The sequence below is a fragment of the Panthera uncia genome (genome assembly GCF_023721935.1).
Source record: "Panthera uncia isolate 11264 chromosome C1 unlocalized genomic scaffold, Puncia_PCG_1.0 HiC_scaffold_3, whole genome shotgun sequence".
Classification (NCBI taxonomy): Eukaryota; Metazoa; Chordata; class Mammalia; order Carnivora; family Felidae; genus Panthera; species Panthera uncia.
In genome coordinates, this window is record NW_026057584.1 from 90137535 (window position 1) to 90159807 (window position 22273).

General features: G+C 33.8%; 1 protein-coding gene across 3 annotated transcripts in view; it reads right to left on the reverse strand.

Annotated features, from left to right (window-relative positions):
- Window positions 1-266: 266 nt before the first annotated feature.
- Window positions 267-22273, reverse strand: part of SPOPL (speckle type BTB/POZ protein like) — a 75705-nt gene continuing 53698 nt past the window's right edge. For 2 of the 3 annotated variants that reach the window (XM_049615679.1, XM_049615678.1), the window contains exons 6-11: window positions 17150-17327; window positions 17014-17069; window positions 15520-15642; window positions 5369-5511; window positions 5226-5279; window positions 267-1755 (exon numbers count right to left, since the gene is read on the reverse strand). In XM_049615679.1, coding sequence (XP_049471636.1) covers window positions 1611-1755; window positions 5226-5279; window positions 5369-5511; window positions 15520-15642; window positions 17014-17069; window positions 17150-17327 — 699 coding nt within the window. In that variant the 3' untranslated portion in view covers window positions 267-1610. The remainder of the gene's footprint in view (window positions 1756-5225; window positions 5280-5368; window positions 5512-15519; window positions 15643-17013; window positions 17070-17149; window positions 17328-22273) is intronic. The other variant, XM_049615680.1, reaches the window with a different exon arrangement.

Below are 22273 nucleotides of genomic sequence, written 5' to 3' on the forward strand. Positions count from 1 at the left end.
TGGAGAATAAAGTATGTATGTGAATATATAGGTATATGCATTTTTTTCCAGTGACACACTTTTCCCCTTGTGGTCAAGTATAAATCTTGCCTAAGAAGCATATTGTCACTATTCCATGAAATCAGATGCAGTGACTTGCCACTGCTCCTACTTCTCCGGGACAATGCACCAGGACAGACCTTCACTGTGAACAGAGCTATCAAACACTGAACATGTGTATGTGTTTAAAGCTAAATTCATTTATAATAAAGAACTGGCCCATGAAAAGCAGTTTATAAATAGTTTATCCTGTTCACATTATGCAGAATTTCAGTATCATCCACAATGTTAGTACAGTAACTGAAACAGAAAGGAGAAAGCTAGGGGGGAAAAGGTTCAGAGTGTGGCCTAACATATTTCCAAGGGTTCTCTCCTTTAGTCTGCAAATATCAATTCACTATTTTTAGAAGGAGAGTAGAGTGTCCAGAATTTTATTGTTCAATTGCCTTCTCCAAAGTGGGATAAGACAGAGTAAATTCAATAATAAATATCTGAAATTCAAACCAATTTAACTATAATCAAGAATACCTTTCTTATCTATTATCACAAACATCCCAGTTGCCTCCCTCAGTCTTAAAAAATTCTTGCAAAAGTTAAGACACAATTAATTATACCTTATTAATACCCTCAAAAACAAACAAAAAATATATGTACCATTTAGCATACAAAAGTTACACATGAAAAGTGCATATATATCTTTCTTAATTGGCCCACTCATTAAATTTACATTTGGTCATCCTTACTTTCAACATGGACAGAATTCTTCATATAAATGTAGGTCACTACAAATTAAAAAAAAATTAATTCAGCACAAAACATGCTTTCTTTTTATTGAAATCTTAACCTCAATCAGTTCTCAGTCATTGTAAACTTGAACAAACCCACAAAGAAACACAAGCAAAGGTTTGTTATGCTTCTCTTAGTCGGCTGGACAGTCAACACACAGAAAAACATCCAAATTTTACTAAAAATTTGGGCCAACTCATTGCATATTTGCCCCCTGAAATGAAAAATAAATTAGAATTGAAGCAGTGTATTGCCGTAACTTACTTTGAAGGTAAGCAGGTTCTCCTATATGTATAGGACTTAGACTGGAGACATTACCAGTAATCTCCAATACGAGTGCTTTTAAGAAGAACCTAGTTTTAAACTTTGAGATAGCATAGGACAAACCCTATAAAATTCATTTTGCTTTTCTCAAACTAATGGAAGATCCTTTTGAAACTTAATATCTTCAGTTATCAATATTACTGCATTATGGAGCTAGTGCAATCCTGCATAGCCTTAGTCAAAATGACAAGGCACAATAAAAAAATTAAAGTATTATATGAACAAGAGAAGTCATTGAAGATAATTTAAGGCCTTGAAGTGAATTAGAGTATAATCAGTCTAATTTAAAGCTGAAGAATAAACCATAAATTATCCACCTGAAATGCAAGCAATATGCTTTTTCAGCTTCTGTTCGTGGACAAGACAACAGAAACAACTCTTGCTTATGGTTTGTTATTAGAATCCTTCTGGACCTGGAGGAGTAAAAGTCAATTCCATTTTTCTACAGTTCATGGAAGATTTCAGGACTGTTTTAGCCGTTTGCGTGGAATGCCAAACTGTGGACATTGTGCAGATGCTAGTGCTCGGAAGGCTTCTGCTACTAAATGAGGGTGAGACTGAATCATGGACTTCCACCCTGATGTTTCCATTATGTCTGCTGCTTGGCTGAAAAATAAAATTAAGTGATGTTTATTAAAGAGTACTTTTCAAAATGCATTGTTGCATTGTTAGTTTTAGAAAAAATCACACATTTCAAAATGTTTCAAACACTTTTGCCTCTCTGTATCATCAAGCCATGTGAATTCATTAAAATACCATCTTTATGTTACTGGTATTTTCTGTTGCAATTGAAACTTAAATTCTTCTGGAAGTTCTATACTCTGGAAGTATGTGACACTTTTCTCCATAGTCCCAACTCCCATTGTTACCATTTCTGCACCAGCTTTTTAAGAGCTCTTTTCCCTGGCTGTTACACATAGGTTTTCTCTAGAGTTCCAACTTTTGCCCTCACTCTTCTCTCTTAACTTCATCATTCATCCTATTGTATCCACTCTTTACAATTTTAACTATCATACTAGTTACTAATAAAATTAGTTATCATTGTAGTTTACAATGATGGTAAACTACTGATTTGCAAATCTAGCCCTCCCCACAAGGTACAGTCCCAACCCCTTGTTCTCTTTATTTGGACAGCCTCAAGCCCTAAAAATTCAGGATAGCCAGGAAAGAACTCAACACGTCTCTATCCAAGCTGCAAATTCTTCTTCCCTCATTTCTAATCAGCTAATGCTTCCACCATCACCCAGCGGTAACATCAAAAACCTGGGAGTCATCTTAGGCTCCATCCTTTCCAATCAATCATCAAAGCCCTATTTTAATTTCCAAAGATATTTTGAATTCCCAGTCAAGGTTCACATCATCTCACATTTGGATTATCACAACAGTCTCCTAAGTTGTCTTCTAGTTTCCTATCTTGCTCCTCTCAAACTGGCTTCCGTGAACTGCCTTAGTAACACAAATATGACTATGTTACACCTTATTGTTCCCTAATGCCTGTATCCAAGTTCTTTAGAAAAAGAAACAATTTTTCCTACTTCCTCTCTCTACCTTTGTATCTCTCCTTACATGCTCAGGTAACTGCTCATTGTATACTGAATGTACAACATGGTCTACTGAGCATGCAGAGTAAATACCTAATCTAGTTATCCTGGTCTCTTTTCTCCCTTATATCCATCCACCATCCAAATAATATCCAAATATTATAGACTGTCCTTTCAAAATGTTTTATCCTTTCATTTCTCTCTAGCCCCAACTGTCACCAATCAACTCTAGTTTCAACTCTCATCTCTTGCCTGCACTACTCCAGCAACTTTCCAATGTGTCTTCTATATTTAACCTTGCTCAACTGTCACCACAACCACCACCTCAAGCTCCCCACAATATATTCTCTACCTTGTATGCAGAGAGATTGCTAAAAATGAAACTCTGATCATCCCCTATACTAGGTTAAAACCTTTTATTGGATACCCATTTCTCTTTGAATGTCTAAAAGTCCTAATGTTATTTACATGGCCTTCTAGGATCTGACCTTTGTCTGCTTTCTCCAGCTTCTTCTCATAACCTCTCTCTGACTCTATATTGTTCTTTCTTTATCACCAAAACTTTGCACACCTGATTCCCTTTTTTTGGGATAAACTTTCATGCTTCTTCCCTCTTCTTTACCATGGTAACTCCTACTAATACTCCAGGTGTTTATTTATACAATAATTCCTCAAAAAGGCTTTCTTTCACTCCTATTTTAGGTAAGGTTCTTTTGCTGTATGCTTGGGATATACATTATCTATTGTTACGCTTTATTTCAATTACTTGTTTAATTCCTATTTGTTTCTTGCTAAACTAAACACTCCATAAAGGTAGGGGAAACATTTGTCATGTTCATCACTATATTTTTTTGTACTAAGCACACTGCCTGAGGTATTTACTTGATAATAAATATAAACATATGTCAAATGAATGGATCACCTACTGCTTCATGCTTCTATACTTTGGATCAAGTGATCCCTTCTGTTTATAATGCTTGTTATTTCCTTCTTAGTTTCACTAACTCCTATTTGTGTTTAAAGACTCAGATGTCATCTGCAGGAAGCCATTCCTAAACCATCCAGCCTTTGTCAAGTGCCCTGCACATGTCTTCCTTTATCATGTTACTTACCACATTATGAAATAATATATACATGTATTTCTTTCATTAGACAAATTTCTCAAGAAAAGGATTTTTCCCTATTTTTATATGCAGCACCCTAGCACAGTACTTGAGACACAGATGCTAGGTAAATGTTTGTGAACTAAACAGTAGCTGAATAAAACAACTTTTTAAAAATTTGCCTGACATCATATTACCTGTATGTAATTATGTTTATCATTTTAACTAACTGTTTGGAGTCACATAAATACCTCTTAATATACCTGGCATTTTCATTTATTTAATTCAAAAAGATCTATTGAAAGTCTGTACATACAACAGCTACTCCAGGGGATATAAAATAAGCTAGTATTTTTTGACACTGAAAAAGCTATACAATGTAAAATGTTTTCTTAACAAAATAAAACTAGAGCTTGAATGTGGCTAAGGGATAAAAAAATTATCATTGAATGCTAATATATTTTAAATTTAAATAGACTTTTCTGTGATCATATACCATGACAATAACGTATCATCAAATACTAACCAATATACCACCAATGACTTAAACGTAGTTACTAATTTTTACTTTGTGAAAACAGAATTCACAAACTGATAGGAATTCAGAGTTAACAACATAATACAGTTTAAAAGAATGCGAAGTAATCAGGTCAACATTCATTTTATTGTCTCTAACACTGTCTTTTTTCACTTAAATCTACTTTTGATAAAGTATGGAATTTAAGGGTTTATTGGTAAAAACTAATCAAAAGCAGATGAAAATTCCTCAAACTATCAACTCTTCACCTTTTCTGATTTTGAAAAATTACAAAAAGTAGAAAATCACTCTAAAAATAGAAGAAAACAAAAAAGGAAATAATAAGTTCTAATAGTTCATATTCAGAAGGTTGTCTTAGAAAAATGTAACAACTACCACACAGTTTCAACAGGGAAAGGAAAGAACAAACTGCTACCAGTAGGGAATATGAAGCCTAAAATTCATTCAGCTAGCCTAAAATACTATATGATGCAAGGTACTTGGCTAACCTAAGAAGCAGTGGGTGAGCAGTCAAATATAAAGACTGTCTAGGCAAATGGGGTACATTCCTCATAGGAAAAAATAAGTATTTCCCAACATCTTTAGAAATGTTTTCTGAAGGGACAGGGAAAAAATCTAGTAGCCACTGAAATACATGGGCTCAGCTATATACTGTGAGCATATGTGCTTAAAAAATTAAACTGTCTATCCCAGTTCACATTAGAAGCTGATCTACAAGGGAGCATAGCCTCAAGAATCCACCAAATCATATTACTATGTTTTAAAATAACTGGCAGTTTGCTTCATACAACTAATATCTGGATTCATACTTATTGTAGATGAGCAAAAGGCTATGCAAACACTTAATTTCATGTATGCAGATCAACTTTAAGTCAGAAACTGATGTCATCTTACTTGCTGTTCCAGTTTTTCCCATCTTTACACCCAAGTTGTCGAAGTACACTGCACCTGCATTAAAGATTTAAACACACTTAAAAAAAAGTCCAGTGAAAAAATGTTGAAGGTGTCATGCCCACTGAAATACAGGCATAGCTTACCTATTAATAAAGTCTATGGCTTGTGCTTTCAACTGTTCTGCACTGTGCAAATCTGCAAGGACAAGGGTATCAGCAACATTTTCTACCGAGAGGTTACTACACAAAGCTTCTTCACACATGACCTTCAGCCGTTCCAGTGCATACTATCCAAAAGGAAAACACAGCAATTAAACATTTACTCAAACTACCAAGTTTTAAATACTTGGTATTTATAACTTAGAAAATAAATTTAAAGCACATTATACTTTGAACTGAGGGTAAAAAAAAGTCCTGAAGTTATTTTAACCTAATATTAAGAAGATACAAATCAATGAATTCAAGAGAAAGACCAATTTTCTTTAGGAAATTTCAATTTGTGCAAAATATGTACTGTCAATTTTAAAAACAGAGTTTTATTCTTTAAAAACAAAACAAAACAAAAAAACCAAAAAAACAAAAACCCTTCTTGCTCAAACTCTTAATGAGTGAATTTCTCTTCTCTATTTTAAACTCCAGAGTGTACCAGCCAGTACACTTTCTGTTGCCACTGCTCAATCTTGAAGAATGAATTATAAAAGGCCAACAAATCATTTTGATAACCACTTCTTTAGTTATTACGACTTTAGCAGCTTTACTGAAAATTTACAATTGATATACAATAAACTGCAAATAAAGTTTATACAGTCATATGACCATCATTAAATCATGACACTGAACATAATCATCATCCCCAAAAGTTTCCTCCTACCCCTTTATAATCCTTCCTTTTCACCCACCTCAGGCCACACCTCTGATATGCTTTCTACTGTTGTAGTTTAAATTTTCTGGTATCTTCTATAAATGGAATCATATAATTTGTGACTGGCTTCTCAGCATAATTATTTCGAGATTCATACATGTCACTACCATTTTATCAGCAGTTCAATGCTTTTTATTGCTGAATAATATTCCATTGTGTACAGACATACCACAATGTTTCTGCAATCCTCTTTTGATAAACAATTGGTGTTTCTAGTTTTTAGCTATTACAAATAAAGCGACTATAAACATTCATATAAGTTACTGTATAGGAATATGCTTTCTTTTCTCTTAGATAAAGTAGACTCACTGAATCAGAAGGCAAGTGTAAAACATTTTTTCTTTTTTAATATTTGAGGGAGAAGGGAAGGACAGAGGATCAGAAGCAGGCTCTGAGCTGACAGCAGATAGTCTGATGAGGGGCTTGAACTCATGAACCATGAGATCATGACCTGAGCCGAAGTCGGATGCTTAACTGACTGAGTTACCCAGGAGCCCCAAGTGTAAAACTTTTTAAGAAGCTGCCAATCTTCCAAAATGGTTGTTACCATTTTATATTTCCATCAGCAGTGTATGAGAGTCCTTATTCTTCCATATCCTTGACTATACTTAGTATGGTCTTTGTAATTTTATCTATTACAATACATTTGTAGAAGTATCTCATGGTTTTAATTTACATTCCCCTAGTAACTAATGGTGATGAGCATCTTTTGATGTCGTTAACTGACATTAGTTCAGGAAGTGTTTGTTCAAATATTTTCTCTATTTTTAGAAATAACATTGTTTTCTTATAGTTGAGTTTTGAGAGTTCTTTATATAGTTTATATACAAAAGTCTGTTAGCAGATATATTCTGAATATAAGGTGCTCATCAGATATATGCTTTGCAAAGAATTTTCTCCTAGTTTCCGGCTAGTCTTTTTTATTCTGTGTTTTCTGAGGAAGTTTTAAAATTTTATTTAAGTCTAATTTGTCTATTTTTCTTTTATGTATTGTTTTTTGGTTTTATAGCTAAGAATTCTTTGCCTAACACAAGATTACAAAGACTTTCTCCTATGTTTTCTCTTAGAAGTTTTAGATTTTAGGTTTAAAATAAATTTTGCATGACTTTTTGTACTTGGCGTGAAGTTCACAGAAAAAGCTCATTTTTTTCAGGAATATAGGTATCCAACTGTTCCAGCACCACTTGCTGAAAAGACTATCCCTTCTTCACTGAATCGTCTTTGCACTTTCATCAAAAATTAGATATCCAGGGGCGCCTGGGTGGCTCAGTCGGTTGGGTGTCCGACTTCGGCTCAGGTCACGATCTCATGGTCCATGAGTTCGAGCCCTGCGTCGGGCTCTGGGCTGATGGCTCAGAGCCTGGAGCCTGCTTCCGATTCTGTGTCTCCCTCTCTCTCTGCCCCTCCCCCATTCATGCTCTCTCTCTGTCTCAAAAAATAAATAAAACGTTAAAAAAAAAAAATTAGATATCCAGATATGTGAGAGCCTATTTCTATACTCTCCATTCTTTTCAAATGAGTTGTCTATCTTGTCACCAATACAACATGGTCTTAAATTCTGAAGCTTTATAATAAGTCTTGTCATCACGCAGTGTTAGTCCTCTATTTTGACCTTCTTTTCTCAAAGTTATCAGATTTCTCTAGGTCCTCCCACTTGCACATAAATTTAAAATTCATTTGTCAAAAAACCCCACACAAAAAAAGTTTTTTTGACATGTTGGTTCTACTAATGAATTTTAAGAACTGAAATTTTAACAATATTGAGAGTTCTAATCCATGAACAAAATTTCCCTTTCCATTTATTTAAGTAGTACCTGAATTTCACTTATCAATATATTGTAATTATTGGTATAGTCTTGAAGATCTTCTCAGATTTATGCCTATATGTTTAATATTTTTGATACTACTACAAATGTCATTTTTTTAATTTAAATTTTTATTAAGACAGTTATAGATTCATGTGCAGTTGTAAGAAATAATAGATTCCAGAGCTGCCTGGGTGGCTCAGCTGGGTTAAGCATCTAACTCTTGATTTCGGCTCAGGTCATGATCTCACAGTTCACGATCAAGCCCCAATTGGGCTCTGCGCTAACACATGGAACCTGCTTAGGATTTTCTCTCTCCTTCTCCCCCACTCACACTCTCTCTAAATAAATAAATATTAAAAAAAGAAAGAGAGAAATAATAGATTCCAGCTCAAGAAGAAAGTGGCAGAGTAAGTAGACCCTAGGCTCCTCTTGTCCCATGAACACAACTAGATAACTACCAAATCATCCAAAATACGCCAGACATAAACCAGAAGATGGACAAAACTAACAACTAAAGGGAGAGAAGAGGCGATGTTGAAGAAGGTAGGAAGTGTGGAGACGTGGTTTAGGGGAGAAATGTATCATGGGTGCTGTGGAGGGGAGGAGCCATGGTCATGGAGAAGGGCCAGAGAGAAAGGAGCATACAGGGGGATACAAAGGAGAATGTTTCCCCAAAAATATTGGTTTGCAAAATGAGAGAAGCTGAATTTCATGAGTTCTTGCAACCCGTGGAGATTAATGCCTAGAGATTTAAAGGTCAGTAAGTGGGCCTGCTCTGCTCCTGGAAGGAAAGCAGACAAACAAGCCAGGAACAGACAGAATGAAACAGCAATCTGAAGAAAATCTGGGACAAACAGGGGGAGATTATTTGCTCCTCTAGGAGGACATTCTTGAGAGGCAGCATTCATGGAGACACTTCTCCCAGAACAAAGGAGCTGGCCAGCACCAGTTACTTCCCCAACCCCTCAGCATAAACACAGAGCCACATGCAGGAAACAGCACAGGATGGCACTGGCTGCTGAACTTGCTTACACCAAGCCCCACTCCCCTGTGTTCAGGCAGAACTGCCCTTCTCCGTCAAGCTTCCCTCAGTCCCAGCACAGAGAGACCTGAACAACGCCCTGCCCATACTTAATATCTAACCATGAGTTCTGCAGGGCCTCAGTTCTGGATAAAGCTGTATCAGGTCTCATTTCACAAGCAGATCAGAGAACATCTAGGTAAAACTTTCCACAATGAGGCCAGGTACCAAACAGTGCCTACAGCAGGCAAGGAGAGCATCTGGAGACAATCAGCCTGAAGGATAGAGCAAACAAAACACAATAGGAGAGCTCACACAGCACATATCTGAAGAACTCTCTGAAGCATCAGGCCCTGGGAACATGACTTAGGCCATTACTTTCAGAAACAGGAGACATAAATGGCCTTTCTAACACACAGAAGCAGGCAGACATAGACAAAATGAGAAGACAAGGAAATTATTCAAGAACAAGATGAAGTCACAGCCAGGGGTCTAAGTGAAACAGATATAAGTAACATGCTTGATGGAGAATTAAAGTAATGAACATAAGATACCCACTGGGCTTGAGAAAAGAATGGAAAAAGTTAGTGAGACTCTTACCACAGAGATAAAAGAGTTAAAAAAGAATCAATCAGAGATGAAGAATACAATAAATGAGATTAGAAACAGGCTTGATACAATGAACAGCAAACTGGAAGAAGCAGAGAAATGAATTAGTGACCTAGAAGACAAAATAGAAAATAATGAAAACTGAACAAAAGAAAAAGAATTATGCAACCTGAGAATCGAGTTAGAGAACTCAGTGACTCCATGAAATGTAATATTTGTATCATAGGAATCCTAGAAGATGACAGAGTAAAAGGTGTCAGAAAATTTGAGGAAGTAACAGCCGAAAACTTCCCTAATCTGGGGGAAGGAAAGAGACATACAGATCTAGAAGGCAGAGAGCTCCCATCAAAATCAGCAAAAGCAGGCCCACACCAAGACACACTGTAATTAAGTTGCACAGTATAGTGATAAAGAAAAAATCTTAGAAACAGCAAGACAGAAGACATCTTTACTTACAAGGTAAGACCCATAATGGTAGTTAGAGATTTCTCAGCAGAAACGTGGCAGGCCAGAAGACAGTGGCACGACATATTCAAAGTGCTGAGTGGGAAAAATCTGCACCCAAGAATACTCCATCCAGCAGGATACAATTCAGAATAGAAGGAAAGAGAAAGAGTTTCACGGACAAGCAAAAACTAAAGGAGTTTGTGACTACTAAACCAGTTTTTGCAAGAAATATTAAAGGATATACTTTGAGTGCAAAGGAGAGGCCAAAAGTGACAAAGACAAGAAAGGATCATAGAAAATCTCCAGAAACAATAGCAAAACAAGTAATAATATGGCTGTAAATATATATCCATCAGTAATTACTCTGAATGTAAATGGACTAAAAGCTCCAATCAAAAGACATAGGAGGTCAGAATAGATAAAAAATAAGACCTATCTATATGCTGCCTACAACAGACTCATTTTAGAACTAAAGACATCTGCAGATTGAAAGTGAGGGGATGGTGGGGGACTTGAATGGCTCAATCAGCTAAGCATCCGACTCTTGATTTCAGATCAGGTCATGATCTCCTGGTCATGGGATTGAGCCTCACGTCAGGTTCCATACAGAGCATGCAGCCTGCTTGGGATTCTCTCTCTCCCTCTCTCTGCTCTTCCCTCTCTCTCTCTCTCTCAAAAATAAATAAATAAACTTAAAAAAAAAAAGTAAGTGAGGGTATGGAAAAACATTACCATGCAAACAGATGTCAAAAAAAAGCTGGAGTAGCAATACTTATATCGGACAAACTACACTTTAAAACAAAGACTGTAACAAGAGACAAAGAAGGGTATTATATCATAATAAAGGGGACAATCCAACAAGAAGATATAACAATTGTAAATATTTATGCACCAAACATGAAAGCACCCAAATACATAAATGTCAATAGCAAACATACAAGAACTAATTGATAAGAATACAATAATAGTAGGGAACTTTAATACCCCACACACCAATGGACAGATCATCTAAACAGAAAATCAACAAGGAGACAATGGCTTTGAATGACACACTGGACCTGATGGACTTAACAAATATATTCAGAACATTCCATCCCAAAACAGCAGAATACACATTCTTTTCAAATGCACTTGGGAAATTCTCCAGAATAGATTACAGATTAGGCCACAAATTAGGTTTTAATAAATACAAAAAGACTGGAATCATACCATCCATCTTTTCTGATCACAATGGTATGAAACTAGAAGTGAACCACAAGAAAAAATTTGGAAAGACCACAAATAACATGGAGGTTAAACATGCTACTAAACAATGAATGAGTCAAACAGGAAATCAAAGAAGAACTACAAAAAGTTCATGGAAACAAATGAAAATGAAAACACCAGGGTCTAAAACATTTGGGATGCAGAAAAAGTGGTCCTAAGAGGGACATATATAGCAATACAGGCTTACCTTAACAGGCAAGCAAAATCTGAAATATACAACCTAACATTACACCTAAAGGAGTCATTAACAGAACAACAAATGAAGCCTAAATCCAGCAGAAGGAGGGAAATAATAAAGATTACAGCAGAAATAAATAATACAGAAACTAAAACAAAACAAAACAAACAAAAAATAATATAACAGGTCAATGAAACCAGGAGCTGGTTCTTTGGAAACATTAACAGAATCTATAAACCTCTAGCCAGACTTACCAAGAAGAAAAGAGAAAGGACTTCAAAATAAAATCATAAATGAGAGAAGAGAAATAATAACACCGCAGAAACACAAGTATAAAAGAATATTATCAAAAACCATATGTCAACAAATTGGACAACCTGGAAGAAATGGATAAATTCCTAGAAACACATAAACTGCCAAAGCTGAAACAGGAAGAAACAGAAAACCTGAACAGACTGATTACCAGCAAAGAAATTAAATCAGTAATCAAAAAACTCCCAATAAACAGAAGTGCAGGACCAGATGGCTTCACATATGAATTTTACCAATCATTTAAAGAAGAGTTAGTGCCTATTCTTCTCAAACTATTCCAAAAAATAGAAAAGGGAAACTTCCAAATTCATTCTGATGAATGAATTACCCTGATATCAAAACCAGATAAATACTTCATTAAAAAAGAGAACTGAAGGCCAATATGCCCGATGAACATGGATGCAAAAAATCTCAAGAAAATACTAACAAACAGAATCCAACAATACATTAAAAAAATCATTTACCACAATAAAGTAAGATTTATTCCTGGGTTTCAAGAGTGGTTCAATATTCACAAATCAATCAAGGTGATACACCACATTATTAAAAGAAAGGATAAGAACCATACAATCATTTCAATAGATACAGAAAAAGCATTTGACAAAGTACAACACCCACTGATGATAAAAACCCTCAACAAGGTAGGTTTAGAGGGAACATACCTGAACATAATAAAGGCCATATATGAAAACCCACAGCTAGAATCATCCTCAATGTGGAAAAACTGAGAGCCTTTCCCTTAAGGTCAGGAACAAGACAAGGATGTCCACTCTCACCGCTTTTATTCAACATAGTACTGCAAATTCTGGCCACAGCAATCAGACAACAAAAAGAAACAAAAGGCATCCAAATCAGCAAGGAAAAAGTAAAACTTTCACTATATGCAGATGACATGATACTCTATATAGAAATCTGAAGGCTCCACAAAGAAACCACTAGAACTGATACATGAATTCAGTAAAGTTGCAGGATATAAAATCAGTGTACAGCCATGTGTTGCATTTCTATACACCAATAATGAAGCAGCAGAAAAAGAAATCAAGGAATCAATGCCACTTACAACTCTACCAAAAATGAAAAGATACTCAGGAATAAACCTAAACAGAAGTGAAAGTACTCTGCAAACCATAAAACACTGATGACACAAAGAAATGAGAAGACATTCCATGCTCATGGATTGGAAGAATAAATATTGCTAAAACGTCAATACTACTCAAAGCAATCTACACATTTAATGCAATCCCTATCAAAACACCAACAGTACTTTTCCCAGCAATAGAAGAATCCTAAAATTTATATGGAACCACAAGAGACCACAAATAGCCAAAGCCACCTTGAAATAGAAAAGCAAAACTAGGGGCACCTGAGTGGCTCAGTTGGTTAAGTGTCCGACTCTTCATTTTAACTCAGGTTATGTTCTCACAGTCATGGGATTGAACCCCACATCAGGCTCTGTGCAGAGCATGAAGCCTGCTTGGGATTCATTCTCTCTCTCTTTCTCACTCTCTCCCCACCTCCTGCATATCGCCTGCTTACACGCTCACATGCTCATTCTCTCTTTACAAAAAAAAGAAAGAAAAACCTGGACATATCCCAATTCCAGATTTCAAATTATATTACCAAGCTATAATAATCAAAACAGTATGGTAGTGGCATAAAAAGAGACACAGATTAATGGAACAGAGTAGAAAACCCAGAAATGAGCACAAAATTATATGGTCAATTAATCTTCAACACAGCAGTAAAGAATAATATCCAATGGAAAAAAGATAGTCTCTTCAACAAATGATGCTGAGCAACTGTACAGCAACATGCAAAAGAATGAAACTGGACCACTTTCTTACCCCATGCACAAAAATAAATTCAAAATGGATTAAAGACCTAAATGTGAGACCTGAAACAATAAAAATCCTAGAGGAGAACACAGGGAGTAACCTCTTTGACACTGGCTGCAGCAACTTCTTTCTTGCATGGGCTAGGGAAACAAAAGCAAAGATAAACTTTTGGGACTTCATCAGAACAAAAAGCTTCTGAACAACAAATGAAACAATCAACAAAACTAAAGGCAACCCATGGAATGGGAGAAGATATCTGCAAATGATATATCCAGTAAGGGGTTAATATTTCAAATATATAAAGAACCTACAAAATACCCCCCCAAAAAAATAATCCAATTAAAACATGGGCATAAGACATGAGTAGACATTTTTCCAAAGACATCAGATGGCCAACAGACACATGAAAAGATGTTCAACATCACTCATCACCAGGGAAATACAAATCAAAACTACAATGAGATATCACCTCACAGCTGTCAGAATGGCTTAAAATCAAAAACATAGGAAACAATAGGTGTTGGTGAGGATGTTCAGGAAGGAGAACCTCTTGCACTGTTGGTGGGAATGCAAACTGGTGCAGCCATTCTGGAAAACAGTATGAAGGTTCTTGAAAAAATTAAAAATAGATCTTATGATTCAGCAATTGCCCTACTAGATATTTACCCAAAGAATACTAAAACACTAATTCAAAGGGAAATATGCACCCCCATGTTTATAGCAACATTATCTACAATAGCCAAATTATGAAAACAGCCCAAGTGTCCATCAACTGATAAATGGATAAAGAAGTTGTGGTATAGATATACAATGGAATATTACTGGGCTATGAAAAGGAATGAAATCTTGCCATTTGCAACAACATGGATGACACTAGAGAGTATTATACTAACAGAAATAAATCAGTCACAGGAAGACAAATACCATATGATTTCAGACAAATACTGTATGATTTCATTCATATGTGGAATTTAAGAAACAAATGAGTACAGTGGGGGGAAAAAGTGAGAGAGAGGTAAACCAAGAACACAGGGTCTAAACTACAGAGAACAAATTGATGGTTACTAGAAGAGAAGTGGGTGGGGAAATGGTTTAAACAGGTGATGGGGATTAAGGAGTGCACTTGTGATGAACACTTGTGTGTGGAATGGTTGAATCACTATATTATACACCTGAAACTAGTATTACACTGTATGTTAACTGGAATTTAAACAACTTGGGAGTGGGGGAAAGAGAAAGAATAGATTCCATATACTCTTGGCTTGGTAATGGTTCCAATGGTAATATTTTGCAAAACAAGTACACTATCGTACTCTCTTCCCTACCCTCTATGTGGTATATGTGTATGTGTACATAAAGACATGTACATATGTGCATAGGCATACTCATAAACTTATTTATATGGACAGAAGCATAAACATCAAAATGTTCAAGAAAACCTCCCAATGTGCTTTCAGGATTGAAAACTACTGGCTTTGAGATTTTCTGGTATTTTTGCATTGCTTCCGAAACTTTAAGAAATAACCATTACAAAAGAATATTATAAAATTAGCATTATTTTTTCTCTTTCTATGCTATCATGTTAAAAAATATATATCTCTGAATACAGGCAATTAAGTTAGGAAAAAATCCAATACTTTTTTCCTTTTTTATTTCATTATTTTATTTTATTCATATATTCTAACTGGCTCAAGATATTTATATGCCTTATTGATTAAAAAAAATCTCATTTCCATATCATCTCATTGCATGCTATTTCATAATACACTCAAGAGCCACCTACAAACAGTATAAATTAATTCCTCAGCATTTCAAGTTACTTAGGATTTTCATTTGATGATAACTTTCTAGATACATCAAGCTTGAGTACAGTTTTCAGCGCTTTAGACCTACTTACTTTGTCTGCAGCTGCCAACAAGTTGTCAGCCATTTTATCAAGGTTTGGTGCTTTCCCTGTGTAAATGAATCTCATCATTTCTTTAAAAACCTCAGGGTCTACATCATTTATTTCCACTCGATTCTGATATTGAAAACAACACAAAAGTTATACTCAAACAACACACACACACAAATGAACCTAAGAGAAACTTTGATAATAATTTAACTAAATTTGCACTCAAATACTCTATTTTAAAATGGAGGTCAGTAAATCTTCAGTAACCTAAGCAGGCAAAGTGAAGCAAGCAGGTTAATAGGAGAAGTATACCAAGTCTAGCACTACCATGTGGGTATATAAAACCTCAGTATCTCAATTAGAAAGGGTAAAACAACAAACCAACAAAAAGAAAACCAAATTAAGGTCTTTAGGCCAAACAAAATACGTATGTTCAATTTCTAACCTGTATCTTAGAAGAAGATACCTATTAACTTTTTCTTTGTTGAATTCTGAGGTCGTAGTACAATGCCTAAGACTCTGTAACCAGTGGGTTTCAGCAAAAGTAGGGTCAGGTATTTGAGATACTTCCAGAGCCCATTACCTCAGAACTCTCCCTTTGGCAAAAATGGCATGTCTTACTATCTATACACTGGCATTACCTCTTTGCTTGAAACATACTCCAGTCCAAAGAGTAGTAATTCCTTTTTTATTCCTACATCTTTGTATTTGGTTTCTCTCATGGGATCAATGAAGCTAAATATCTAACACTAAACAATACCAAATTTTTCTGACCCTTTGCTGACAATAACATTTGAAATTATTCACGTCTCCTTATGTGAAAGTGGTCAGAAAGCTAATCATAGTACCTGGTTGACCAACAATCAAAGGAAAGAAAGCAGCTATGTATTTCAGCCTTTAGTTCTACAGAAAGAATGAAGTTGAGCCACATAAATAAACTTTGGAGTGGTCCCGTTAGAGCATGAAGGCTCACATGTAATGCAACCAGCAAAGAATCAATCTCTGATCTTTAATCTGACTACATTTCAAGATGACAGGTGACAGAGAAACATTTGGGAAAACCAAAGAGGTAACATACTGATTAAATATATAATAACACTACTGTGATTTGTCTTTTTTTAAAAAATCTTTCTTATTTTAGTGGCATTATTTTTGTTCTAGAAAAAAAAAATTCCAAAATCAATGTATAATTTAGAAAAGAGGAATAAACACCTTAAGTAGAGAGCTCTCAAATAGCTATGGACCAGAACCACCCTTTTGGATACAAACTACTCATTTATTTTGCCACTAGATGGACATCAAAATAGTTTTTATTTGGAATATTCACCCACATTAGGCTATATCTATTGTTCTACTACAGAACATACTTTTTCCCTTTCTACTTCTATTTCTGAAATTCTAGTGTAACAATAAGACCATGCACAATTACTTTCAAAATATACATTCCACTATTCTACATTTGTACAAATTAAGTATTAGCCTTTAAATGATGTTTACCTTTTTGCTTTCTTCCATTTCATGTTCAAACATTGCATTAAAAACTGGGGATCGAGCTGTAACAACATTAAGCATCATTATTTAATGTACAGATTTATGGAAGAAATGTACAATATTACCCAAAAGTTGAAAGTACCTGCAAGTACAGATTTATGAGCCTTAAATTCTTGTCCTCTCACAAAAAAACTGCAATCTGTAAATCTTGTGTTTTCCCAGAGATTACCTAAATCTTCTGCTAGTCGACATTCAGGCACCTTCAAAGTATTTGTATTAGTATGTCCTGATATATTTACTGAATCTTGGACCACACTCACCTAATAAAAAATGGACAGCAAGAAAAACACTTTTATAAATTAGTATCAGTAATTAGTAAGTCTATACTTAAATTTCTTATCATTAAATTATTGGGATAATTCAAAATACTGATTAAAAACACTACTTCTTGGGAATTAAATTTAAGGATATAATTTAAAGAACATAGAAAAAAATAGAAACAAATTTGATCATTTTCAAGTAACATTTTATGTAAATAAATGGCTTACTGATTGGTTAGAATGCTTGGTTATTAAAGTAATTAAAAAAACTCCTCAGCAAAATAAAAGTCATAAAATGATATCAAATTGAAACAAGCAGGAGACATTTTTGTGAGGTGAAGCAAGAAATTTCTTTAATTTTTATTTTCTCACTTACACCACAGACCTATCAACATTTAAAGTCTATTACATATGTAATAAACATGGCATCACACTCACAAGGACTTTTTATAGTACTAAAAAAGGTTATAAAACTATAGTCTATGATATTCAATTTGGGAAGTATTTTAAGTGTAGTTCCTACATGTTTCAACCCCAGTAAAATTGGTTTAAATATTTAGTAATATTAATTTAAATTGTAAAGTACAAGAATTCCCACAAAAGCAATCGCACTTATTAAAATTCATGTAAATCTTTTATAATAATCAACAGTACAAATACAATTTAGTTCTATTTGCAGACCTTTTATTTATCTATGAAATAATAAAATTAGTATGATGAAACACTGGTTTTATAAAGATTTCAATATAACATAGATTAAATTTTCTCTCATTAGAGAAGACTATACACTGAATAAAATCCTAAAACACTACTGGTGAAGTCTTGTGCATCACTTTTAAGAAAACGTATGGTACTGGGAGCCTGGCTGGCTCAGTCAGAGGAGCACATGACTCTTGATCTCAGGGTTGTGAGTTCGAGCCCCATGTTGGGTGTTGAGATTACTTAAATAAATAAAACTTTAAAAAAGTATGCTACTAATATTAGAAATTTAATGTTACATTTAATAAACAAGAAAATACTACTCCACTAGTAATGCAAATATTTCAGAGTAAATGAACCATTACTGTTATATGTTAGTTATCTACTGTTTTAAGGTTCTAAGTTTTGTTGTCATTTGTTATGCAGCAAACTATATTAATTGAAAAACATTTCATAAGGCTTTTATTAAATAATGATAGGCATAAATAAGGACACATACCAATAAAGTAAACTACATAGAAAATGTAAATTGGAAATGGATAAACTAGACCAAACTACTAACATGCTAATAACACAGCATTAATAGTCCAATAAACTATTTAGAGAATATTAAATCTCAGAAGTACTCCTTCACCCTGATGTATCAAATGGGAATGAATGGATACTTCTAAAGAAAAACTTTATTTTTCTGAGGATATTTTTATTAACCACTTTGTTTTTTTCCAACTGGCATTATTAACCATTTGGAATCATACATATAGAAATCATCTAATCCAATCAACTTATTTTATAAAAAGATTTCAAAGGGAGATCAAAGAAGGTAACTAATGCGTCAATCACACTTCATTCAATACCAAAGGAAGGCTAGACATGTAATTATCAGATTCCTTTTTTTTTTTTAAATTCTTGGCACTACACAAATATTTCTTTGGATACATTTTAAAATCAGTAGTACTACTTTGATGCAGTTATGGCTCAAAAAGGATCTATTACAACAATCTTGTGAGATGATTTTCTAAATATAGGAACCAAGATATTGTGTAAACAAATAAATCCAGTAATAAAGGTTCTCTATTCTATTAAGTTTTTAATTATTGAAACTGTTTCTAAAATGACTACACATAAGAAAAAAAGCTTCACTAATCCTTACCTGATTGCTCTTTTACACCATCCACTATAACTTAATGATACTTTAAAAATGTTGGTGTTGATATTGAAGGTTTAGTTAGAGATCAGTTTTTTATCACATAGACAGTATTTCTTTGTTCCTATCAAGCACTACTCTTAAAAATTTGTAAGACAGAAGGAAGTGGATCAGTTCAATTATGTGCATAAAATATGCAGTGGATTTATAAAAATGTTACAACATATTTAATTTAGGAAAGGATTTCTTAAATTCTATTTATTGCCTATTATCCTAACTCAAAATAATATATTTAATGTAAAAATCTTACAAAAATAAAGTGACAGAAGAAATAAAATGATCAATAATTACAGCCATTTTTATCAGGCATAGACACTGATGTTTTATTTTTATTTTGCATATGTAATCATAATTCAGAAGTTATATTATTGACATACACATCTACATAGCATTATTATGCATATCACAAATGTAAATTAAGAATTAACATTTCATACTGTAAGGGGTATTCAAGGGACTATTTATACAGCAAATTTAATGACCTAATTAAAAACTGATACAGAACAAATTTTAATGATTATTTTCTTGATGCCTATAATTAAGAAATTGGTAAAATTTTAGCTTTTTTTCTAGCACATATTCAAAAACAGGTAATGAACATTCTTACTGCATGGAACCTAGAGTAAAAAATTCAGAAAAAAGTCTGAGATTCTTTCCTACAATTAAGTGCTGTTCTTTCAAAATAAAAATGCGAAGGTATAATACTCAAAATTGACAAATACTGCAAAGGAAACACTCATTTGAAAGCTCTTTTTAAAATCTGGTTTCAGCTAAACTGTGAGAATATAATTCAGACTAAAGATTAACATGTGCAAACTCTAATCAAACATGACTGCCCTGAAAATCTGGGTCTCCGATAGTGTGGAATAGAGGTGACTATTATTTCTAGTTTGAAAAAATCTCAATTCTCCAAACTAGTTTTAAAACTAGGAATTTACAATAGTTCACAGTGTATAAATTTTGCCACTCTAATCAACTATCTAACCATTCTTCACACTGGCTCCACAGTGAGAAACTTTTCAATAGTCCAATTTCACATCATCTACTAAAATAGTGGGTCTTAGACTTTTTGACTGTCATAGATAGGCATCCTTTTTAAAAATCTGGGTGACAGAAATAGGGTTGTCAACTTTTCATTTTGGCATAAAAGAGCTTTTTTAAAGAATGAAACCTAATTTCCATCCATTATCACAAGTATTTTAAAACACAAATGATGTCTTGGCAACAAAAAAACAGGATGAGAAAAAAGGTGTGTCCTTCTAAATGAATTAACTTTATGAAAAACTCAATTTATACACACATTCTAACTGTACATGTATAATTTTCTGCAATCAAGAGATGGTATGGGTCTATACGAGATTATTTAAAATCTGTTGGACTTAAAAAAAATGAACTAATCTAAAGTTTTCTATTTCTCATACTTATTCCTCAATTCCTGTCTTCTCCATCACTTTGGGAGAGTACGGGCAGAGCTGTTTACACTACTAGAAATACCTACTCTGGCTACTTGATTCACAATATGGAACTTGCAAGATGAGGTTATTTCTTGCAGAAAAAGGGTAGCACCAAACTGCCTTACCTGTCTACAGCACCACTTGCAGGGGAGGGGGAGGAGGCAGTTCTTTAGGTAGGGCAGTGCAATGCTTCCTCCTCTTCTGCAAGCAGTGCTGGAGGTGCTGTAGAAGGAAGGGCATCAATGAGAGGTATGGAAGAAACGGTGGAGCACATGAGGAATGTTCGTGTAAAGTACTTTTTGCCCACCGATGCTAAATACAGTGCCCAGGGTATAAGTCTCCACATCAGTAAAAAAATATCTATTACAGTCTCCAAAACTGAATACGATCAATGCCAACTTAAAATGTAAGGCATGGAAGGTTATGTTTTTTGAAGTTACTAGCATGTGGATAAAAAATATACTTCAAAAGTTATGTATTGAAAAAAGATCTTAATTTCAGCCTTCATTCTGAATTTCTTGGTTGACTAGGTTCCAATATAATATACTTAAGAAAATATCTATAAACATAATTTCAATTCTAAAAAAAAGGAATATTTTCTTAAAGAGTTTATTTACATAAGATTTAACTGCAGTAAATTTTTGAAATTGGATTGCATAGCTTTTTTTAAGGTCCTTTAAATTAACAGATTGTACAATTTAAAAAATTAACATGTTGGAATTTAAGATAACTCCTAAAATTCTGAAGAGTCTATATTAAGTATGCTAAAATTTTTAAATAATATAATCTGTATTTAAGATACTACTCTGAATATATGTCTATTGGCAACAAATACTTTAGTATTTGTTTTTCAAATTATTTAATGATAAATTCTGCTGAAGACACTTGTGGTATGTGTTTTACCAACCAAATAATTATATTCATAACAAATTTATCCTACAGTTTGTTTAACTTGTCTAAGTGAAAATAAGATGCACTATATTTGCGTTATGTAGTCTCTAGAGCCACATTTCAATTATTTTTCTGACACAGCATAATAACATAAAATTAGTTTATAATGCTGCCATGAAATTTTATACATTTTCTACAAAGAAATTAAAGCTAACTTAATAACAGTTAAGTAACTTATCATGCTTCTAATACATTCATTGATCTAAAATAACTTATTAACATATATCTAACATTGAGTTTACTTGATCATAACCTTTCAATTAAGTTTTCCTATGAAAATTATCAACTACCTTAAACATTTTGATAAACTATGTTATTGATGTATATTCTCTATAAACTGTATTGGTAGATAATATAATCCTTGAAGTCACTCCAAAGAATAATCTCAACAATTTGTACAGACAAGAGCAAATTCCAGCCTCAAATTAAAACAAATCATTACTGTAAATTATTGGCAGGGCTATGTTCATAACTGTTAAAATATGACACTTTATGAAAATAAATAAATCTTACAAGTTTGTCAACAGACATGGGTATATCTTAAAAATTTGGGATGTTATTACTTATAATGCCAATATCTATTTAATTAAATGAACCCAACTGTATAAATATCAAGCTTCTCAATCTTTTCAGGCACT